General features: G+C 50.5%; 1 protein-coding gene across 4 annotated transcripts in view; it reads left to right on the top strand.

The window, feature by feature from the left end:
• LOC147009138 (uncharacterized) overlaps positions 1–20,675 on the top strand; it is a 66,739-nt gene that overhangs the window by 19,351 nt on the left and 26,713 nt on the right. For 2 of the 4 annotated variants that reach the window (XM_085862731.1, XM_085862730.1), the window contains exons 3-4: positions 6,377–6,439; positions 10,870–10,998. In XM_085862731.1, the coding sequence (XP_085718857.1) occupies positions 6,377–6,439; positions 10,870–10,998 (192 nt within the window). The remainder of the gene's footprint in view (positions 1–6,376; positions 6,440–10,869; positions 10,999–20,675) is intronic. The other 2 variants (XM_085862733.1, XM_085862732.1) reach the window with 1 other exon arrangement.

The raw sequence follows: 20,675 nt of genomic DNA, 5'->3' as shown, positions 1-20,675 counted from the left end.
TACCAAATGGTTAGGTTCGATGAACTCTTTTCCGCACCATTCATGTGTGACACCTGGTACGAGTAGTGTTGATGGGAAAATTTGTTAGCAAGGGCCAGGCTAGGTCACTCTCTCCAAGTGCCAGAGAGGCCACCAGTATGTCATGAGCACACACCCACGAAGATAACGTTGAGTAAGAAACACACCTTCCTGTTTGTAAAAGAAAGAAAAAAACAGAACTTAACCATTACAAGTCCTGCCAAACAAGTCAGGCAAGGAAGGTTAAGGGTACACTCCATCTCACATGGTCTGAGGTAATCACACCCACTTGCGTCCTCAAGAACGCCTCAAAACTGCATTTGCTTACCATCGATATCACCATGCCTCCATTGCTGTGTCGCCTGCTGTCCAATGCAGGGCTTGTTGCCTGCTGCTGCTTGTGAGTAGGCCATATGGGCCGAAGATTCATGCCATTTTGTGGGCCGTTGCGGCTGAAGATTCATGCCATTTTGTAGGCTCCGTGGGCCGAAGAACTCTTTGTGAGATTAGGCCACAGGGCCGACTGAACTCACCTGGTGAGAGGCCAATAAGGCCACGAAGTGAGGAAACCCTCAGGGGTGAATGGACCATACTGCCGGGAGGGGGCATGAAGGAGCGAACACGTGAAAGAACTTTGAACCTTTGAATGTTCTGCTCCTATGCGAATATTGGTGTTAAAAGTAAAATTGAATGCCCTCCCGTTCAAATCCATAATTAGAATGTTAAGTAGTGTGATAGAGTGTGAATTTGTTTGTTAGATTGGTGATCCGACACTAGGATAGGGACATGCCAATCTTACTGTGACACTTTGGTTTTTGGAGTTAAGTGCTTCCCATGTTGTAGGTTAGAATAAATGGGAGATCTGTGCTGTACGTTAGACAGGGCCATTGCCGTGGGCTGCCCCAGATGGAGGCTCGGGAGAGCCTCGGGAGAAAGGTGGGGGGGGTAGTGTTTCGGAAAAGGCCTTTAGTGTGTTATTAAATATAGGATTAGCCCAGATCCCCCTTTAAATGAATGTTAAGCCAGGTTGTTCGGTAAATGGACATTACATGTGTGTCGGGAGGTGAAGGAGGCATGTTCATTGTGCATACAGTGGTGGTGGACTGAGAGGTTCTTCTTCTTCGTTCCCTCTCCGAAGGAGTCTCCGCCCAGTGCTCTGGGAGGGGGAGGAGTCTGTCGGCTTCATGAAGGGGTGCGCCCCAAAAGGAAAAAGAAAGAAAAAGGGTAGTCGGCTTCGAGGCGAGCGAGCGCCGAGAAGGCAACAGAGAAACGACGAGTGTTGAGTCGGGTGATCGGAGAAATTGCATGAGGGTTTTTGCGATCGGCTTTTCATAAAGAGCGAGCCGAAAGAAAGGCAAGGAAGGGACTGAATGAGGTCAGTCTGCCTTCTGCTGGAGAGAAACGACGAGTGGGAGTCGCGATCGGCTGTGTAAGGGACAGCTGTTTCTGTCTGCGATCTGCTTCGTGAAAGAGGCAAGAGAGGCTGCTAGAGTCGAGTCTGCGATTTACTTCATGAAAGAGGCAGGAGGAACTGCATGAGGGGAGTCGGCGATCGACTTTTATGAGGAGGTCCTCGACACTTTTGGCGATCCGCCTGCGGAGCCCAACACCCCAATTTGGCCTTGTCTGGTGAACAGGCCAGGCCTGGATTTGTATGCTGGACCTCGTGAAGGGCCGGCTGGAGCACACGTGGACCTTCCGCTCTGGTACCGTCGACCTTACGGGGGCTGAACGCGTTGAGGCTGCGTGCGTGGGTGGTGTGACAAAAGGAGGACGATGCCACCATTTTGCCACGCGGCGTGTTTGAGCTGGGGTGCTCGAATCCGTGGACATCGGCTTGTCACGAGCCACATTCGGGCCTTTGACACTTTTCGTCTCGTCCATGAAGCATCACCAAGTACTCTGTCTTGTCTGCATGCTGTCTGTGTCTTGTCTGCATGTTGTCTAAGGTTTATCTCGCTAGGGTTCCCTTCGAAACCCGTAATCCGTAGCTCGCCAGTTAAGAACGGGTAATAGATTAATTATAACTGCCGTGAATGCTTTGCTTGTGTTGTGTTCCCCGATGTGTCCCCAATAAATCTGGCTGATTCGTATGAAGTTGCCGCTTTGGGTTTGTTCGTGCCATGCTGAGAAACAATTCGCTCGATTGGTATATAAAACCAAAATGGTTACAGACTGGCAGAATTCGCTCGGTCTCTGACAAAACCAGTCTGTAACCGGGGTCTATTCCCCCAGCTGGCAAGGCACAGGTGTATTTTGGTATCGTGATCTGAGGCGCGTAACCCGAGAATTGTGCCGAACCAGCTGGCGTTATAACCCCGGAGACGGTGGTGCTGTTAAGTGACGTCCGAATCCTTAACACTGGGGTCAAGAGTCTGGTGCGAATCCTACCACTACTGAATCTATAACAATATGTATATGTGTATGTATGTGTATGTATATGTATATATATGTGGTGTGTTCAAAAAGTATCCAACCTTAATTTTTCGTGCGTAAACAAATGAAGCTAGGTAGGCGTGGTTTGGTGCACGTATGTCGGCGATCCTAATTCGTATGCGTGAATATTTTCCTGCCTGCAGAAGCTGTCAGTCGCCAACAGACCGCCGATGAATGAGGAAGTGTAAGTGAGCGCCGTTGGCTTTTCGTTTTTGACAAAATGGCGGAAAAACTTGAACAACGCTACTGTATCAAATTTTGTGTAAAGCTTGGCGATTCCCAAGTGGAAACGATCCGCAACATTCAACAGGCCTTCGGGAACGAAGCAATGGGCACCACACAGATAAAAGAGTGGTACAACTGCTTCAAAGATGGTCGCACATCAGTGGAAAGTGAAGCACGTTCTGGTAGGCCCTCAACATCCCGAAATGAGATCGTCATTGACCAAGTGAGGACCCTGCTTAATGCAGGATCGTAGAATCACGATCAGAGAACTTGCAGACGAGGCAGGCACCAGCATTGGATCCATTCATTCCATTGTGACTGAGGATTTGGGCTTAAGGAGAATCTCAGCGAAGTTCGTGCCAAACCTGCTCACGATCGAGCAGAAGCAACTCCGTTTGGAGATCGCACAGGACATGCTGGAGACTGTGAACAGGGATCCCAACTTCTTCAACACAGTGATCACTGGCGATGAGACCTGGGTTTATGGGTACGACCCAGAAACCAAGTTCCAGTCATCACAATGGAAGCATCCAACATCCCCGAGGCCAAAAAAAGCAAGGAAGGTCCGCAGCAATGTCAAAGTCATGCTGACCGTCTTCTTTGACTCCAGTGGCGTGGTTCATCACGAGTACGCACCACACGGCACAACCATGACCAAAGAGTACTACCAAGAGGTACTGCATCGCCTTCGTGGTGCTGTGCGATGCAAACGGCCGGATCTGTGGACAGCGGTCAATTGGCAGCTCCATCACGATAACGCACCCACCCATTCTTCACATTTGATACAGAGTTTCCTGGCCAAACACAACACACCTGTGCTTCGTCAGGCTCCCTACTTTCCCGACATGGCTCCGTGTGACTGCAGGCTTTTCCCCAAGCTGAAAATGCCCCTGAAAGGGACCGGATTTCAGTCCAGAGAAGACCTCATGCGGAATGCGACGGATCAGCTGCGCGCCATCCCAAAAGAGGCGTTCCAGTGCTGCTTCCGACTGTGGCAGAACCGTTGGGAGAAGTGTGTGGCAGCCCAAGGGGACTACTTTGAAGGAGATTAGTATAAGTTTGCTGTATCTGGATACGAGTATTTTTTATGAACAAAGGTCGGATACTTTTTGAACACACCTCATATATGTATTTATACATGTATATATGTATTTACATATGTATATATTGTTACGGCTGTGGAAATTCGCAGAGCACCATAAAGGTCCTTAGTTCAGTTATTCCGGTAAGTCTGTGTTCAGTTTGATTTCCCCACCGTTGTTTAATGGGAATTATTCATGTCACAGGGCTGTGATCTTTGAGATAGCCGTTTTTCTTTGACTATCGTTATTTTGGACCAACCACCAACATCACCCTCATCAACCGCTTCACAACAACCACAACCACACCTGCCTCTCAACAACCACGCCATCCTCACCACTCCGCCAGCAACCGTCAACATCTCCACGAACACAAAAGGTGAACAAAAACAACTCCCGCCCCGATTTCTCTGGTAAACAAGAATGACGTTTGGGAAACAACTGATCCAGCCGATCTCTGTTGGAATGTCCGCCCCCCCCGAGCGCCGCGAAGGGAGGGGCGGGGTGCCGGGGAAATAAAACGGTGCACGGAGGCGCCGCTGAAGAGGTCAGGGGCGGTCGGTCAGTGTCAGTTGGCAGTTCGTGGTCTTCTGCCCGTCTTGGTCTTCGAAGAGTCTTGAGTTCGGTGGTTCGGGTCGAATCAGCGGAGCTTGCAGTCGGTGGAGAGTCCGGGCATCGCGGAGGGGACGCGGACTGGAGGCGCCGCTCTGCCAGCTGTGTCGCGCGAACCTGCGCGTTCGTACAAGGAGAGAACTCGCCGGCCCCGTGGAGGGCCCGAGTCAGCCGCGGCTATCCTAGCTGCTGTGGGGAACAGACGTCGCGACCCGCCCATCAGTGACCACGAGGGTGCAGGTAACCTGCAACGGTCTCGTGGGGACTCGTTCGGTCTGCCAAGTCCCACGCCATAAAGACCCACGGGCCCAGTGTGACCCCCTGTCTATGGGGGTGGTTTTTTTCTTGGGGTTTTGCTTTCGAATGCATGTTGTAGCGCCGTGTCTTGTGAAGTAAAACTGTAAAAGTGGCTGTACATAAATTGCTTATAGTTGGTTGTAGTGCTTTCGCTTTATTTGCTTCCATACCTGCATGATTGACTGTATATGTGCATGTGTAAATAAATGTGCTTGTGTGAATGTTACCCGTTCGTCGTGTCTTTTTTTCCCCCATTGGAACTCCGTGTTGCATCTCGGAATATTAGTTAGGTTTTAAATACCCATTAAATAGAATCGGATCCGGCGAGGTCGAGTGATAATACCCACTCGGTTATCACTGCAGAACGGAACGAACCGCTTGGGCGGTTCGTGTCCAAGCCGACCTGCGCCGAGGTACGGTCTCCCGGTAGGCTACCGCGCGGGTACTTAGTTATATCGAGATTCGGCGATTGACCCTATTCTGCGTGGGTAGAAAATTGACTAGGCCGTGGTGGGGTTAAAGACCCACCCGTGACAGGGTTCCGGCGTTGCTCCGGAAGGTCACGACTGAATTGTCCGTCCGGTGGGCGAGCGGCTACTATTAGTGGAAAGCGGCCGTTCGCACGCCGGCGGGTGCGAATTCCTAACTGTGTGTGTGTGTGTGTGTGTGTGTGTGTGTGTGTGTGTGTGTGTGTGTGTGTGTGTGTGTGTGTGTGTGTGTGTGTGTGTGTGTGTGTGTGTGTGTGTATACATAGTGCTTGGAAAAACATCCTGCGATGTGTCGGGCTCGGAGATGCTTCAAAACCAGGCCCTCAGGCTACATTCATGACTGAAAATTATGATTGGAGGTTAGTTATGGTGTTTCAGGAACAAGTTTACTGAGTATTTATTATTTGCTTATCTGGAATTGAGATTCCAGGTGAGGCGTTGTCATGATGCACCATCTGTCTGTCCGTCCGTCTCCTGTTTCGACTTCTCCAGCCAAATCGCCAGGCCAATCCGGCTGAAATTTGGCAGCAACATTATGCTCTTGACTGGTAACAGGGATTGCAAAGCTCGTTCCGGTCACGTGACTTTAAATCGGTCAAAATGGCTGACTTAAGTAAATTTCTTCAAAAATCTTCTTCTACCAAATTTGGGTTACAACATTACGACAGGGTCCCGATGTTAAATTGTGGATGCCATGCCGATCACGTGACTGGAAGTGTGTCAAAATGGCCGACTTCGTCAATTTTTGGGGAAATGTAAATTCCTTCAAAAATCTTCCTCTCCAGACCTACCAGTCAGAATGCTACCAAATTTGGGTTACAACATTAGGCCAGGGCCCAGATAAGGTACATTTCCAGTGGTACCACTTTTTTGATTTACCACAATAAACTCAGTTGTTATTTGAGGGTTTTACTTTCCCTTCAAAAGTGTGTTTATAAGAGCACCATGACATAATGATCGGCTCTGTAGAGATGCAGTGAAAGCCTTCAGTGTGTCGATCCATCTGTTTAATTCTGTTTATCCATTTCAACAAAATCCCGAAAATGAAACACGTGATGGTAATATCCAGCACTGTGGGACATGGGTTTGTACGCTAATGAACGCCTCTCGAGTTTTATGTAATTTCTTCTTTATTTTTAACATTTTTCTTGCGATAAATATAAAAAGTCTTTTGATTCAGTCATCCCATTGTTAAGTTTTAATGTGATGATTTTGTTTCAGGTTTTATTGTTGAAGTAAAGGTGAAGTCTGAGTTCGTAGAAGAATCATCCTTTCAAAATAAAGGTCTGAACCACAACACTGCTTGTCCCAATGATGAGTATACATTGTATGGGAGGGAGCTTGCTCTCACTCTCTCATGCTCTCTCGCACGCACGCACGCACGCACACACACACACACACACACACACACACACACACACACACACACACACACACACACACACACACACACACACACACACACACACACACACACACACACACACACACACACACACTGTACAGTATCGACTATTCCTGGAATATAATATTTATAGGATTGTTGTAAATGATGTTAACCTCAAAACACAGTTCCTTTACCTAAAGGAAGAACCTTAACCTTTAAGGAAATTAATATTTTCCCGACTGCCCGGATCATCGGCTGGACACCGTTCTTCCTCGAGGCTTCGATCCTTTCAGCCCAGAACCTCTCTAAATGGCAGATCTACAACCCCGGTCATAGATCCACATCAGTCGATTACCCACATCAGTAGATCCACAACCTCAGTTGCGTCCTTTCAGTCGGTCAACTCATAAATGCAAAATCACCAATAAAACTTTACTCGCTTGAAGATTTAATGTTTTATTGTTATGAATCTGGAACCCATCGCACACAACAGCCAGGGTCCCTATAGAACAGTTATATCGATAAGTCTGTGTTTCTAGTCAGGGTTCCTTCCCCTTTGTTTAATGGGTGACTAATTGTACGTGCGTTGTGAATTAATTTATAGTTAGACCTTTTGTTACATCAATTACAAACAACAATATCCTCCTTCGTTTCTCGTCCCACCATCATCCATCGGCACCATAAAACACGTGCGTATCAGCACGTACATGGGCAGAGTTTCCTTGGCCACCAGAGCTCCGACTCCGCCCCAGAGAGATTAAATGTTCCCCATGACCAACGAGAGGCGAGACGTCTCAGACACTAACTTTCCCACGAATCCCGGACCAATGGGAGGCGAGACGTCTCAGACGGCGAACTTTCCCACGGCCTCTCGACCAATGAGAGCTGAGACGTCTCGGACACCGACTTTCCCATGAACCCCGGACCAATGGGAGCCGAGACGTCTCAGACGGCGAACTTTCCCACGGCCTCTCGACCAATGAGAGCTGAGACGTCTCAGACACTGACTTTGCCACGAATCCCGGACCAATGGGAGCCGAGACGTCTCAGACGGTGAACTTTCCCACAGCCTCTCGACCAATGAGAGAAGAGACGTCTCAGACGGTGATCCTTCCCATGACACCCCAGCCCGCAGGAGAAATGAAATATAAGGAATGCCAGGGCCTTGGAAAAAGCCGTCAGGGTTGGGCGATCGGGTTTGAGGTTCTGGAGATCGTCTTGTCTGGTCTGGTCAGTTGGTAGTGATCGGGTTCGAGGTGCCGGAGATCGACTCGTCTGGTCTGGTCGGCTTGGCAGTGCTCGGGTCGTCTCTCGTCTCGTCCACCTGGCATCCGACGCTTTTCCTCGGTCCCTGGTGCTTGGAGTGGCATCGTTGCTGCAGGTTCGAGTCCCGCCGAGCCAGATCGTCGAAGACCACATGAGGTGGACAGGTCCAAGCGCAGACTCTGGTCTCTCGCTCACCTGTCCTCGAGCTGGAGGCCTTCAATAAAGACCATTGGGGTCCATTTCTGTGTGTGCGTCTGTCAGTGGGCCCGTCTGTAAGTAGAAATTGTTAAGTGCTTGCTCTTTGTACATTGCATGACTATATTCGGGATTAATTCTGCTCTGTGTCTCCCCTTTCCCTATTGTAAATAAATCCCCTGTTAAATGTATCAGCTCGTTTCTGTGTGTTCTTCATTTCAACGTGAACAGTTAGAACAAACCCCAACTTTCAAGAGACTGTTGTGGCATATCTATCTATAATTCCAGCAGTGCGTGCGTGACCACTGTTTCTCGACAACCACTGGTCCGATATAATTGAAACTTGCCAGGTATATTGCTGGGGACCTGAGTATGTGCCTTTTCAAGGTTTGATATTAATCGGTCAAGTGCTTCCCAAGTTATGGCCATTTATTTACCAACCAATGACAGGACACGTTGCTGCGTAAGCGTGGCCGATGGGGAAGAGATTCTCAGCCACATTCCCCATGACGGGTTACAACGTACGGACTTCCGGATAGTGTATTCTAATAATTTCTCGATTTCTTATGCGCATTTATAGATAAACACAATGCCCCAATCCTTGAGAGGTGACACAGTGTGAGAAGATGAAGCAGGAGCCGGCTGAGGAGGAGAAGGCTGAATGGTGGGCACAGCGTCACGCTTGTTTTGAAACCGAGCTCACTCATTGCGTTGCCTTCGTAATCCTCGGCTGTGAAATGGTCACCACATATGACAAGTCTATCCAAATGGTGCTCTTCACCCGTTTTCTTTGGGGGAAAATTCGCCCGTTTTATTTGTACAAATCTTATCCACTGCCGGCGAATGTTTGATTCCTTCGGGAATCGGTGGGAGAAATTACCCGTTTTCCAGCCATTTTCGCAAAACATGACGACACACGTGCGAGGCATGATGTACAAATATCTAAATAACTTTGTTCTACAATAATTCAAAATAAAAAAAGATAATATAGATAGTTGCAAGCTCAAAAAAGCGAAACAACGGCCCGCTGAACTGGACACTTCTTCAATGAGCGAGTGAGCACCGCTTTGTTTTGGAGAACGTGACGTCACCATCCATATATGGGCACGCGGCTGTTTTTTTTCAACGGCCTCGAGAAATAACAACTTCGGAGTTAAATTTAATCAATTTCCCCAATAGTTAGGCAACCACAATAGTTTGCATCGAACTATTTAATGCACATATAATCATATTGATAAATTTTCAGAACATGTTTGGTGACCCGCAACCTGCTCTTTAAATCATGCATATCTTAATTTAAATATAATGAAATGGAAGACCAGAAAGGAACCTGAAGAAGTAAAGAGCAAAGATGGAGTCATCAGGGGAACCTGGATCAGGTTCGGGTTTCATCCGCTATTCCTCAACCCTCAATCACATCCACCACCAAATGCAACCTTCCCACCCACCTCAGGATAAAACTGTTGTTCAAATTTTCAAATGCTTATTTATAAACGTTTTTCTACCAGCTTTCTTGTCTCCTAGCAACCACCGAAATGGGTTTGAAAGGTGTGTGTGTGTGTGTGTGTGTGTGTGTGTGTGTGTGTGTGTGTGTGTGTGTGTGTGTGTGTGTGTGTGTGTGTGTGTGTGTGTGTGTGTGTGTGTGTGTGTGTGTGTGTGTGTGTGTGTGTGTGTGTGTGTGTGTGTGTGTGTGTGTGTGTGTGTGTGTGTGCGCGTGCGCGCGTGCGTGCGCGCGTGCGCGCGTGCGCGCGCGCGTGCGCGCGTGCGCGCGTGCGCGCGTGCGCGCTTGCGCGCGTGCGTGCGCGCGCGCACGCGCGCGTGCGCGTGATCAGACGCACCTCCTGACTGTTATGGTGAGCATCGCTGCAGATTATGTCTCACACGGTAAAACCGCATTATCCGCACAGAACAACGATCTGTCTGCTACTCAGACAATTGTTCCTGCTAATGCAAACCATTCAACCAGAAGGCACATGATGTGCCCAGCAGAAAAATCGAAACTTGAGTATGACGAACACTCCGCCGATGCCCATTGGTGTGGACTATGTCCACACATGTTTAATATTTTATGTGGATGTGGAATACATGTTTTAAATTTTAACTTGATCGAACGCATGATCTGGCAGCCAGAATTATTTCGTTTTTTTAAAATCTGGGTTCTTTAAAAAAAAAAAATTTAATGAATAAGGCTCAGCTGTGTGTTTCAGGATGAGTGTGGAGGAGCAACAGCTGAAATGGGAATTCTATCCAGGTTCCTCCTGATGACTTCATCTTTACTTTTTGCTTGTTTGGGTTCCTTCTGATTACTCCATTGCAAGACTGGATCTATTTGATCTTCCATTTGATTTGAATTGAATTTATTTTAATCCCATTCTGAATTCAATTTAATCATAATAAAAAACGTCATCGGTCAGGGTCAGGTGTCCAATCAAAGTGGGATGTCTTGATACTTGGTCATCACTGCCAGCAGTTTTAAAGTGGCAGTTCCAATTATGTCTCTTATTAATTACGTAACTTACCAATACACAAACGCCCCACAAAATACACCACACAAAACTGCACAAGGACCACACAAAACAAGTCTTGGCGAGGGTCTACAATCTCTGAATGCTCTTTTTCTTGTTAACAATTTGTTTTATTGTTATTGATTTTCTTGTAATTACTGAAATGTCTTAAAAGCTGGATGTATTTGTTTATTTTTCCATTTTCATTCTTTTTATTGTTCATTGTTAGTTGAAATAAAGTGAATTTTGTAGTTGAAGTAGAATATGATATCAATTGCCAAACTTCTTTATTTTTTTCTTGCTTATTGTGATGGAGGTTTACTATTTCATTTCAATTCTTTTTTTTTTGCGTTCATTTCCAGTGAAGACAGAAATTTTTCAAAGTGATTTCTCTCAGAGTTCTCAGGATGCTTTGAGCAATGAGTGTGTAAAGAAAGAACCTTATGATTCTCCTCCCAGGGAAACGAAGAATGCTTCTCAGCTACCTGAAGGCAAGCAGAGCCACACACTGCACTGCTCTTCTTTATATGTTCACTTAACAATGAAATGCTGAAATTCCACATCACACTCATCAATTATTAAAACTTAATTATCAGTTGAGTTTATGAGGACAAGTCCAAGTACTTGAATGGCAGGGAGTCAGAAGGCTTTACCCTTGACATTGATGTATACTATTTCTAGTTCCTTTCCTTTGTTTTTTTTTTTTGTTTTGGTTTGTTTGTTTGTTTTGTTCTTGAATTTCTTCAATGGGAATTTGCTATCCAAAATAAGCAGGGCCCCTCTTTTTCAGACCATAACATGTCACAATTGCAGTCAGGATGGGCTGCAGTGAGCGCTTCCTCATTTCACATAAGTATGGTAAACTCCTCCTTCTGAATTCAATTTAATAATAATAATGTTGCGAATGCGCGCCTGCCGGCGTGTGATCGGCCGCTCGACTCGAATGGCGGCCGCCTCGCCCACCGGACGGACAATTCTGTCGTGACCCTCCGGGAACTATCGCCCGGAGCCAGTCACGGGTGGGCCTTTCGACCTCACCACGATCGTGCCAATCGGCCACCCGCGTAGGATAGGGTTGTTCGCCAAACTCGACCTACCTAAGTACCCACGCGGATGGTAAACCGGGCGATGGTACCTCGCCGCAGGTCGACTCCGGACACGAACCGCTTGAGCGGCCCGTTCCGTACTATCGGGATAACTGAGCGGTGTTATCGACGGTTCCGATTAATTATCGGGCGTATGAAGCCCACGACGAACCCTTTACGTGAAGCAAGATGGAGATTCAAACGAAGGAAAGGACGCAGCGAAACGGGGAACAATTCAACATAATGCACTTTATTTGCACGATACACGGAGAGCACACATATTCAGCCAAACAGTCAGAATGCGCATACATCAATTTAAAACAAAAACAACAATGCAGAGCTACGACCGAATACGCGAACACACGGCAACACTTATACAGTTTTACTTTACAAGACACGGCGCCACAAGATCCATACAAAAACCCCGAAACGAAAAAGGTGACTTCCCTTTTGGGCCGTCGAGTCTCTCTCTGACGTCCGTCGACGTGGTCCCGCCTGGCCTCGACTCCGTGCCCTAGCGTGGTAGGCGAGGCCTCTCCGGCGTGTCTCGCGCCGGCAGGTGTTGGCCACTCGACGCCACGGACGGAGTTTTCGGCGCTATCCCAGCGCGGATCGAGGGGGGTGAACGTGGATGCCCGAGGTCGGGAGGGGGGAATGGCGGACGCTCCTTCCCGCCAGCGGGGTCTTGGAACCGCACCACAGCAGACCAGGCCAGCGGCCACCAGCAAGAGAAGAGGACGAGCGAGCCGGACTACAGGAAGAGGGCAAGAGCTACCACAAAACCGCTCCTCCCGTGTCCGACTTTTTATATCCCGGAGCTCCGCCCTGTTGCTCCGCCTCGTTCTTTGCTCCACCCCCTTTGAGGCGCTTCGAGAAAGGTCTCGAAGAGGGGCGTTCCTCCTCCCTGGCCGCGTCACACCACGCATCCACCAATCGGGCGCCAGCTGCCCCACCCCGCTTCTCCTCCCTCACACCAAGCGCGGAGAAGAATGGCGTGAAAAACAGGCGGGAAAAGCCCACCGAGCGTCCTCGTTGGTTTTTGTTTGAAATAAAAGATAGAAACAGAAAAACGACTGACTCAAAGCGTCGCAGCCTGAATGAATCACATTAATACCCTCGAAACAACGGGTTTGGGGCTAACTACACATGTACTTAAGAGATACCTCACCTACGGGACCTGGATGGTGGTTTGCGAATTTCCACAGCCGTAACACTACCCCCTCCCTTTTTTACAGACTCGTCCCGAGTCGTCAAATTTTCGTGTGCCATCATGTGTAGTCCTCCCCTAGTACGTTTTACCTACGGATCCCTGATTGCGACATTCATGGTATTCGTGTCCCCAAAATAAATAACCTGAGGGCTGAGTAACTAACTAAACAAACCCACTCACACGGACGACTGAAATAAAATTGCCGTCACTTAACAAACATGCCGGGGGCGCACTCATATTTACAGTACATCTTAACTTACAAATTTTACATTAAACCATGGCCCAGGATCAATGGACTCTGCAGGGAGCAAAACAAAAGTCAAAAGAAAAGCGGTGCACAGGCCGCCACTGCAGGCCCGTGTTGTAGCTGCCAACAGGACAGTTCTTGCAGCTTCCAAACTGTTGCCTTGATCCTGGCGCACATGGCAATGAACAAGGGGGGCAAATCAAAATTGAACGGGGGCTGGTGAATATGGGCAGTGGGCATGGCATGGCAAAGGTGAGCAGGCAAACACAGCCTGCAGAACAAGGCCGCTGCAGGCAAACACAGCCGGCAGACGAACTGGCCGGCACAGGCCTTGAAGCACAGCCGCAGACGAAGTTGGCCGGCCTCTCGCCGTGCAGTGCAGGTTGGTGGAGGGTGTGCGGTGGTGCTGGCCACTCAGCAGGCGGGCTCGGACCTCCCTACCTGTCTCCCTCCCACCTATCGCCTTTGCCTGTCACTGTCTATACCCACTCCCTTAATTTGTAAAACCCAATTTAGCCCCAACCTTTTTTTTTTATATTTCTATACCTCCCACTATAATTCGTCCCCAAACCCCCTTTACTCTCCTTGTTCGGCTAACCTATCGTCCCCTATGCCTACTCCCAACCCATACGTTCCCTTCCCGGAGGGGAATGAGGGATAGCTAGCGTCCTGTGTCGAGGCCCAACGAAGCCTCAGGATGGCCTCCCCAGACTTCAGCGATCTGACCCAAAGTGGGTCCAGTGGCCCACAACGTGAGCGAAGGGATGGATGGTGCGGAGGGGTACACTTCCTAATCTACCCTAACCATTAACTCTTAAACTACCCCGGGGCTTTCAACAAGCGCCTCTCGCTTAAACTATTGGTTCTAACAACTCAGATTCCCATCGCCTGTGTTGGTGTCCTTACAATTTCGGGCCTCGCCCCCCCCCAATTTTCGTTCCGTGCCCTCACACGGTCTCATGGCTGGGACGCGTGGCTCCCCTTGGCAGGCACGACCCTCTGCCGATCCTCCGACGATGGCACCCCCGGGCACTACACTGCCTCCAAGCCTACCAGCTCCCTAAACACCGGGGAGTGCCCTCTCTGGCGACTCCCCTGAAACGCTCACGTGGCAGGCTGGCTTCCCGGGCCCCTTTCCGAGGGTCACCCGTGCCCACAACACTTCCCACGCGGCTAATGGCGCCCCGGGCCCCCGCCTCATGCGGGCGCACCCGTGCCCACTACGCTATCCCGGCCCCCCCATGGGCCCTTGGCCTACCACGGCCGACTAGCCCGGTGCCCGGGGTACCCACTCAGCGATACTCACCTTTCGCAGCCACGCTCCCAGCCTGTCAACAGGGCTCCTGCACCCCTCCAAATGGGGTTTGAGCCTATACTCCCACCAACAACAAAACGACCTCCATTTTGTCAATTTAACCAACCCACTAACTCACTTTACACTGACCCTGGGGTCGCTTGGGCGGGTGTCACTCCTCCCCCCAATCACTCATCGCACTATGCATTCCCCATTCGCTCCATACACACAGACCCGCTGGCCTCACTCACTCAACATGTCTCCACACAACTCACCAACACACACACCGCTGAACTCTGCCATCCTTCTAACTACCTCCCCTAACTAACTCGTGCTTCCACATCGTCCCTAACACTACAGCATGTTCCTTTTAACACTAGGTAGCTAAACTACGTCCCCGCTACACATCCAAAGTCTGTCACTGTCTTCAAATCATAAAAAAAAAACACTTTCCATCTCCCATCCTAAATCTGGCTACAATCCCTCTACCTAATCCATTCCACGGGCCCCATGAGGACTTACCCCTGCCCCATGGAGCCGGTCTAGCCAAGCTCACCCTTCCCCCTAGCTAGTTTCATCCTGTGCCCTGGACAGGGGGTCTTCCACCCCTTGCCCGGGGATCCTCTTCACCCGAAAGCGAGGCTTGCTTTTTTTTTTTTCCTCGCGCAGCACCAGCGCGGCAACTCGCAACCTGCGCACCTGTGGCGTGACGTCATGGCAGCTGTTTGCGTCCCTCGTCCCTCTTGGACGGTACCATCCGGCAGGGATACCCCTCCTGCAGGATTCCAACCCCACGTGCAGCCATGACGTCACCGTGCGCATAAAAAAAAAACACAAGCCCCACGTCTCGAGGGGTTCCCCACGCGAACACATGTGCTTTGCCCATTGGAGCTTAACACACACGATCGCGTGGAGAACCCGTCCGGTCCAAATTCGTTTACCTGCCTAAACTTTGTCCGTCGCGGGATCGGCAACATCCACCGCTGGCGTTTCCGGACCGGCTTCACTCCCGCAAGCGAGCATGTTGCGGCCTCGTGTGTTGCACAGCACGGACCTCGCGCTCGCTGCTGTGTAAACCCGGCACGGTCCCCAATACAGCTACGGCCGGTACTCGGCTCTTGTCTCTCTGTCGCCGTTGTCGTCGCCATTCCACCCACACACACCTGCGTGTCACGACGCTCACACTCCACTCCATTACATTCACACCGGGAGACGCGGCTGCATGTTCACACATGCCCACCGTCATCTCCCTTACATACCGCGACCTTACACACGCTGTCTCCCTCACACTCGGCCTTCACTCACTCGTGCCATTTCCCTTGCACACACCATACCACTCACACATGCCGGGGCACTCACCCGCGGTGCCTCATCAACACACGGCGCGTTGGGAAGCACGCACTTCGGCACACTTGCCACCACACCACTCACACACGGGGTCGCTTCCACACACGAGGGCGCACTCACACCTTGCACCACACACACCGGGACAACCACACTGGAGACTTGTGCCACCGCAAGGGTTTCCGGGGCCTCTATACCCCCCAAGCTTCGTATGCACACGTTCGCAGCACCCGTCCCCTCGAACTCGCAAAGCACGACCGAACTCACCTGGTCGTGACTTGCTTCAAGGGAGCATAGCGCCTCCCTCCGTTCCCGAAGGAGGCTATCCAACTGCTCGCACCGGGTCCCAACACGTTCTGCGAGCTCACCCCCATTATCCTCCACTTCCTCTGTGTGTGTGTGTGTGTGTTTGTCACTAACCCCTTCCAATTCACTCTCTATCTCCCGTGTCTCAACTATTTTTATTTCCTTTGTCGTCACTTCGTGTCTCGTCTCACACGTTTCGGTCTCCCCATTTAATTTTTCCCTCTCGGTCACCATCACAGTTTCCGTCACCTCCACGCGTCTCGCCCAACACGTCCCCCGAATTAATTTTTTTGTTCCCGCCTTCACCGCGGGCCTGACAGCCGTTGCACTCCCCCCGAGCTCGTTCGTTCCCACACGTGGGTCGCCATTTTGAGCTTCACTGCTATTGCCTTCATGCCCGCCTGCAGGCATTGCCCCATGCTCTGCGGTTCACCCTGCAGTGTCCGCATATCGCTCCTGAATCCTTGCATGTTCGCATCCATTTTCGCATTCATGTAATCCAGTTTGTCGTTTATGCTTTGCGCGAGTTCAATAATCTGCCGCATTGTCACCTGCCCTGGCAGGACCGATCCGCTATTATCGGTCACGGTTTCGCTGGGGGCCGGGGAAGGGTTTTGATGGAGGAGGGGTCGGGGTGGGGGGGCGTCATGCACCGCGGCCGCCGCCGCACCCATTTCGGGCTCTGGGTTTGATTGGGGGAGTTCGTCCTTTACACCAATGTCCTGCACGGGGATTCCATCCTGGACCATGGATCCTATATTACTACACATATACATTTCTAATAGCCCCGGCTCCCGCTCGCCTTTAGACTCCATCTTATTTCTCGTAACAGGTTAATTTAAATCGCTCGTAATTTGGAGGGAATCGGGGGTCGCTCCTCTCACCCCTGGACCGATTCCCCGTGAATTTAGCTGGAGATGGGAGAGTTTGTTTCCCGCTCTCTGACACCAGTGTTGCGAGGAAGGGGATTGGTTCGTGTCCCACGACCTGACACCAGTGTTGCGAATTCGCGCCCGCTGGCGTGCGATCGGCCGCTTGACTCGAATGGCGGCTGCCTCACCCACCGGACGGACAATTCTGTCGTGACCCTCCGGGAACTATCCCGGAGCCAGTCAAGGGTGGGCCTTTCGACCTCACCACGATCTTGCCAATCGGCCACCCGCGTAGGATAGGGTTGTTCGCCAAACTCGTCCTACCTAAGTACCCACGCGGATGGTAAACCGGGCGATCGTACCTCGCCGCAGGTCGACTCCGGACACGAACCGCTTTTGCGGCCCGTTCCATACTATCGGGATAACTGAGCGGTGTTATCGTCGGCCTCCACGGTTCCGATTAATTATCGGGCGTATTAAGCCCACGACGAACCCTTTACTTGAAGCAAGATGGAGATTCAAACGAAGGAAAGGACGCAGCGAAACGGGGAACAATTCAACATAATGCACTTTATTTACACGACACACGGAGAGCACACATATACAGCCAAACAGTCAGAATGCACATACATCAATTTAAAACAAAAACAACAATGCAGAGCTACGACCGAATTCGTGAACACACGGCAACACTTCTACAGTTTTACTTTACAAGACATGGCACCACAAGATCCATACAAAAACCCCGAAAAGAAAAAGGTGACTTCCCTTTTGGGCCGTCGACGTGGTCCCGCCTGGCCTCGACTCCGTGCCCTAGCGTGGTAGGCGAGGCCTCTCCGGCGTGCCTCGCGCCGGCACGTGTTGGCCGCTCGACGCCACGGACGGAGTTTTCGGCGCTATCCCAGTGCAGATAGAGGGGGGGGGGGTAACCCTAACAGCTCGTTCCCGCCAGCGGGGTCTTGGAACCGCACCACAGCAGACCAGGCCAGCGGCCACCAGCAAGAGAAGAGGACGAGCGAGCCGGACGACAGGAAGAGGGCATGAGTAACCACAAAACCGCTCCTCCCGTGTCCGACTTTTTATATCCCGGAGCTCCGCCCTGTTGCTCCGCCCCGTTCTTTGCTCCACCCCCCTTCGAGGCGCTTCGAGAAAGGTCTCGAAGAGGGGCGTTCCTCCTCGCTGGCCACGTCACACCGCACATCCACCAATCGGGCGCCAGCTGCCCCACCCCGCTTCTCCTCCCTCACACCAAGCGCGGAGAAGAATGGCGCGAAAAACAGGCGGGAAAAGCCCACCGAGCGTCCTCGTTGGTTTTTGTTTGAAATAAAAGACAGAAACAGAAAAACGACTGACTCAAAGCGTCGCAGCCTGAATGAATCACATTAATTCCCTCTAAACAACGGGTTTGGGGCTAACTACACATGTAGTTCAGAGATACCTCACCTACGGGACCTGGATGGTGGTTTGCGAATTTCCACAGCCGTAACAATATCAATCCCACGTGCGGAGGGTTGGTGGGAGATTAAAAAAACCATCATTCATCTGACTGAGCCAATGCTGAATCTTGTTCTGGTACTAGTCAAAGTTTTGTTGTACATCCAAAACTGTTCAGCAGGTTAATGCATCTTCTTGACCCAGTTGGATAGCATACTGCAATTGCAAGTGCAGTTTTCTTTTACATTTGTCTCCATCCTCGTATAGGGCTCGAGATTATATCCTGGGCCAAGAACAGAATGCAATAGTCATGGAGCTCTGCAACAGTTGCGGGCTTGCCTTCAACTGGTTCGTCTGAAACTCCGATCAACCAGTCAAGAGAGTTGTGTTGTTCAAATGGTACAATGGTGTGCACTGCGTCTCGAGACAAATATTTTCCTGTTGGAACTCATGGTTGCAAGTTCTCAATGGTCTGACAAGTCTCCCATAAATTTATTGCAGAAAATGTGTCCTACAGCTGGTTCCACATTATTGGCCTAGCCTGCAACCTCCAATCGTCTGGACTTGGCCCTTCACTTTTATTTGATTTAATGGAATCCTGAACCTGTATTACATCTTTGTCATCCTCCACTTCAATTGTCTGGATCCTCTCAAGCTTACTTTCCCTCAAACATCAAAGATGGAAGGATTACCTGAGCCTTTGGGGGGTGGGGGAGGGTGCAGTAAAACTGCCTCTTCCTGTTGTAGGTCCTGTAATTTGCAGCATCTCAGTTGGGGGGAAATGAGAGTTCTGGGACACACCCAATTGAACATTGAAGTGATCGGAGAAACTGATCCCCCACTTTATGGCCATCCTTCCAAAATATCACAACAATTGCTCCCACTTTTTTTTCATTAAAAAGTAAATAAGCAAGGTGGATATTAATGAAATTACCTATAAACCAATAATTAAGGATTCTGTTTCATAAATATTGTTTGACAAACATTGTATGTATTATTATTTCATCAAGTAAGCATTTGTTGATTGAATTCACATTTTTTTTCCAAAATAAATATTTTTCCATTTTATTACTTCATATCTCATACAGGGAGTCCCCATCTTATGAGCGGATTACATTCCTGAAGGTCATTCATAAGTCGATTGGTATGCAAGTCGAAAAATTGAAGAAAAAAAATCGTATTTTTAAAAATTAAAAAATGTCATTTTCCCTTTTTCATAACCTCATTGGAACAATAATTATAACAAAATAAAATACAAGAATAAACAAGGAGGCGTGTCTGCATCCTCTTACAGGGCTTGAGATGAAATCCTGGGCCACGATTACATCCCAGCGCACGTGTGGCACACGCGTGTCACACGCGTGTTGCACATGCCTCTCGCGCGTGTTGCACATGCGTGGCACACGCATGTCGAACATGCGTCACGTGCGTGTCGTACACGTGGCACACGAGTGTCACATGCATGTTGCACACGTGTGACGCACGCGTGGCACACATGCGTCACGTGTGTGTCGCACACGTGGCACGTGCCTCTCGCCCGTGATGCACGCGTGGCACACACGTGTTGCTCACACCTCTCGTGCGTGTCGCACACGCGTGTCACACACGTGGCACATGCGTGTCGCACACACGTGGCACATGCGTGTCACACACGTGGCACACGCGTGTCGCACACGTGGCACACGCGTGTCGCACGCGTGGGGCGCGCGCGTCGCGCGCGCGTGGTGCACGCGTGTTGCTAGCGCATGTCGCACATACGTCACGTGCGTGTCACACGCGTGTCGCACACGTGGCACACACGTGGCACACAAGTGTTACACACATGTTGCACATGCCTCTCGCGCGTGGCACACGCTTGTCACACATGCGTCACGTACATGTCGCGCACACGTGGCATGTGCCTCTCACGCGTGTCGCACGCGTGTCACACGCGTGTCGCACACGTGGCACACGAGTGTCACATGCATGTTGCACACGCGTCTCGCGCGTGACGCACGCGTGGCACACATGCGTCACGTGTGTCGCACACGTGGCACGTGCCTCTCGCGCGTGACGCACGCGTGGCACACACGTGTTGCTCACACCTCTCGTGCGTGTCACACGTGTGTCGCACACGCGTCACGTGCGTGTCACACGCGTGTCGCACACGCGTCACGTGCGTGTCACACGCGTGTCGCACACGTGGCACACGAGTGTTACACACATGTTGCACATGCCTCTCGCGCGTGGCACACGCATGTCACACATGCGTCACGTACATGTCGCACACACGTGTTGCTCACACCTCTTGCGTGTCGCACACGCGTGTCACGTGCGTGTCGCACACGCGTATCACATGCGTGTTGCACACGCGTGTCACATGCGTGTCGCACACGC

This window comes from Eptatretus burgeri, chromosome 17, assembly GCF_056783735.1.
Source record: "Eptatretus burgeri isolate ZD-2024b chromosome 17, Ebu_testis_v1, whole genome shotgun sequence".
NCBI classification, from domain to species: domain Eukaryota; kingdom Metazoa; phylum Chordata; class Myxini; order Myxiniformes; family Myxinidae; genus Eptatretus; species Eptatretus burgeri.
Note: the sequence above shows the minus strand (reverse complement) of the source record. Positions and strands in the feature narration are given on the sequence as shown.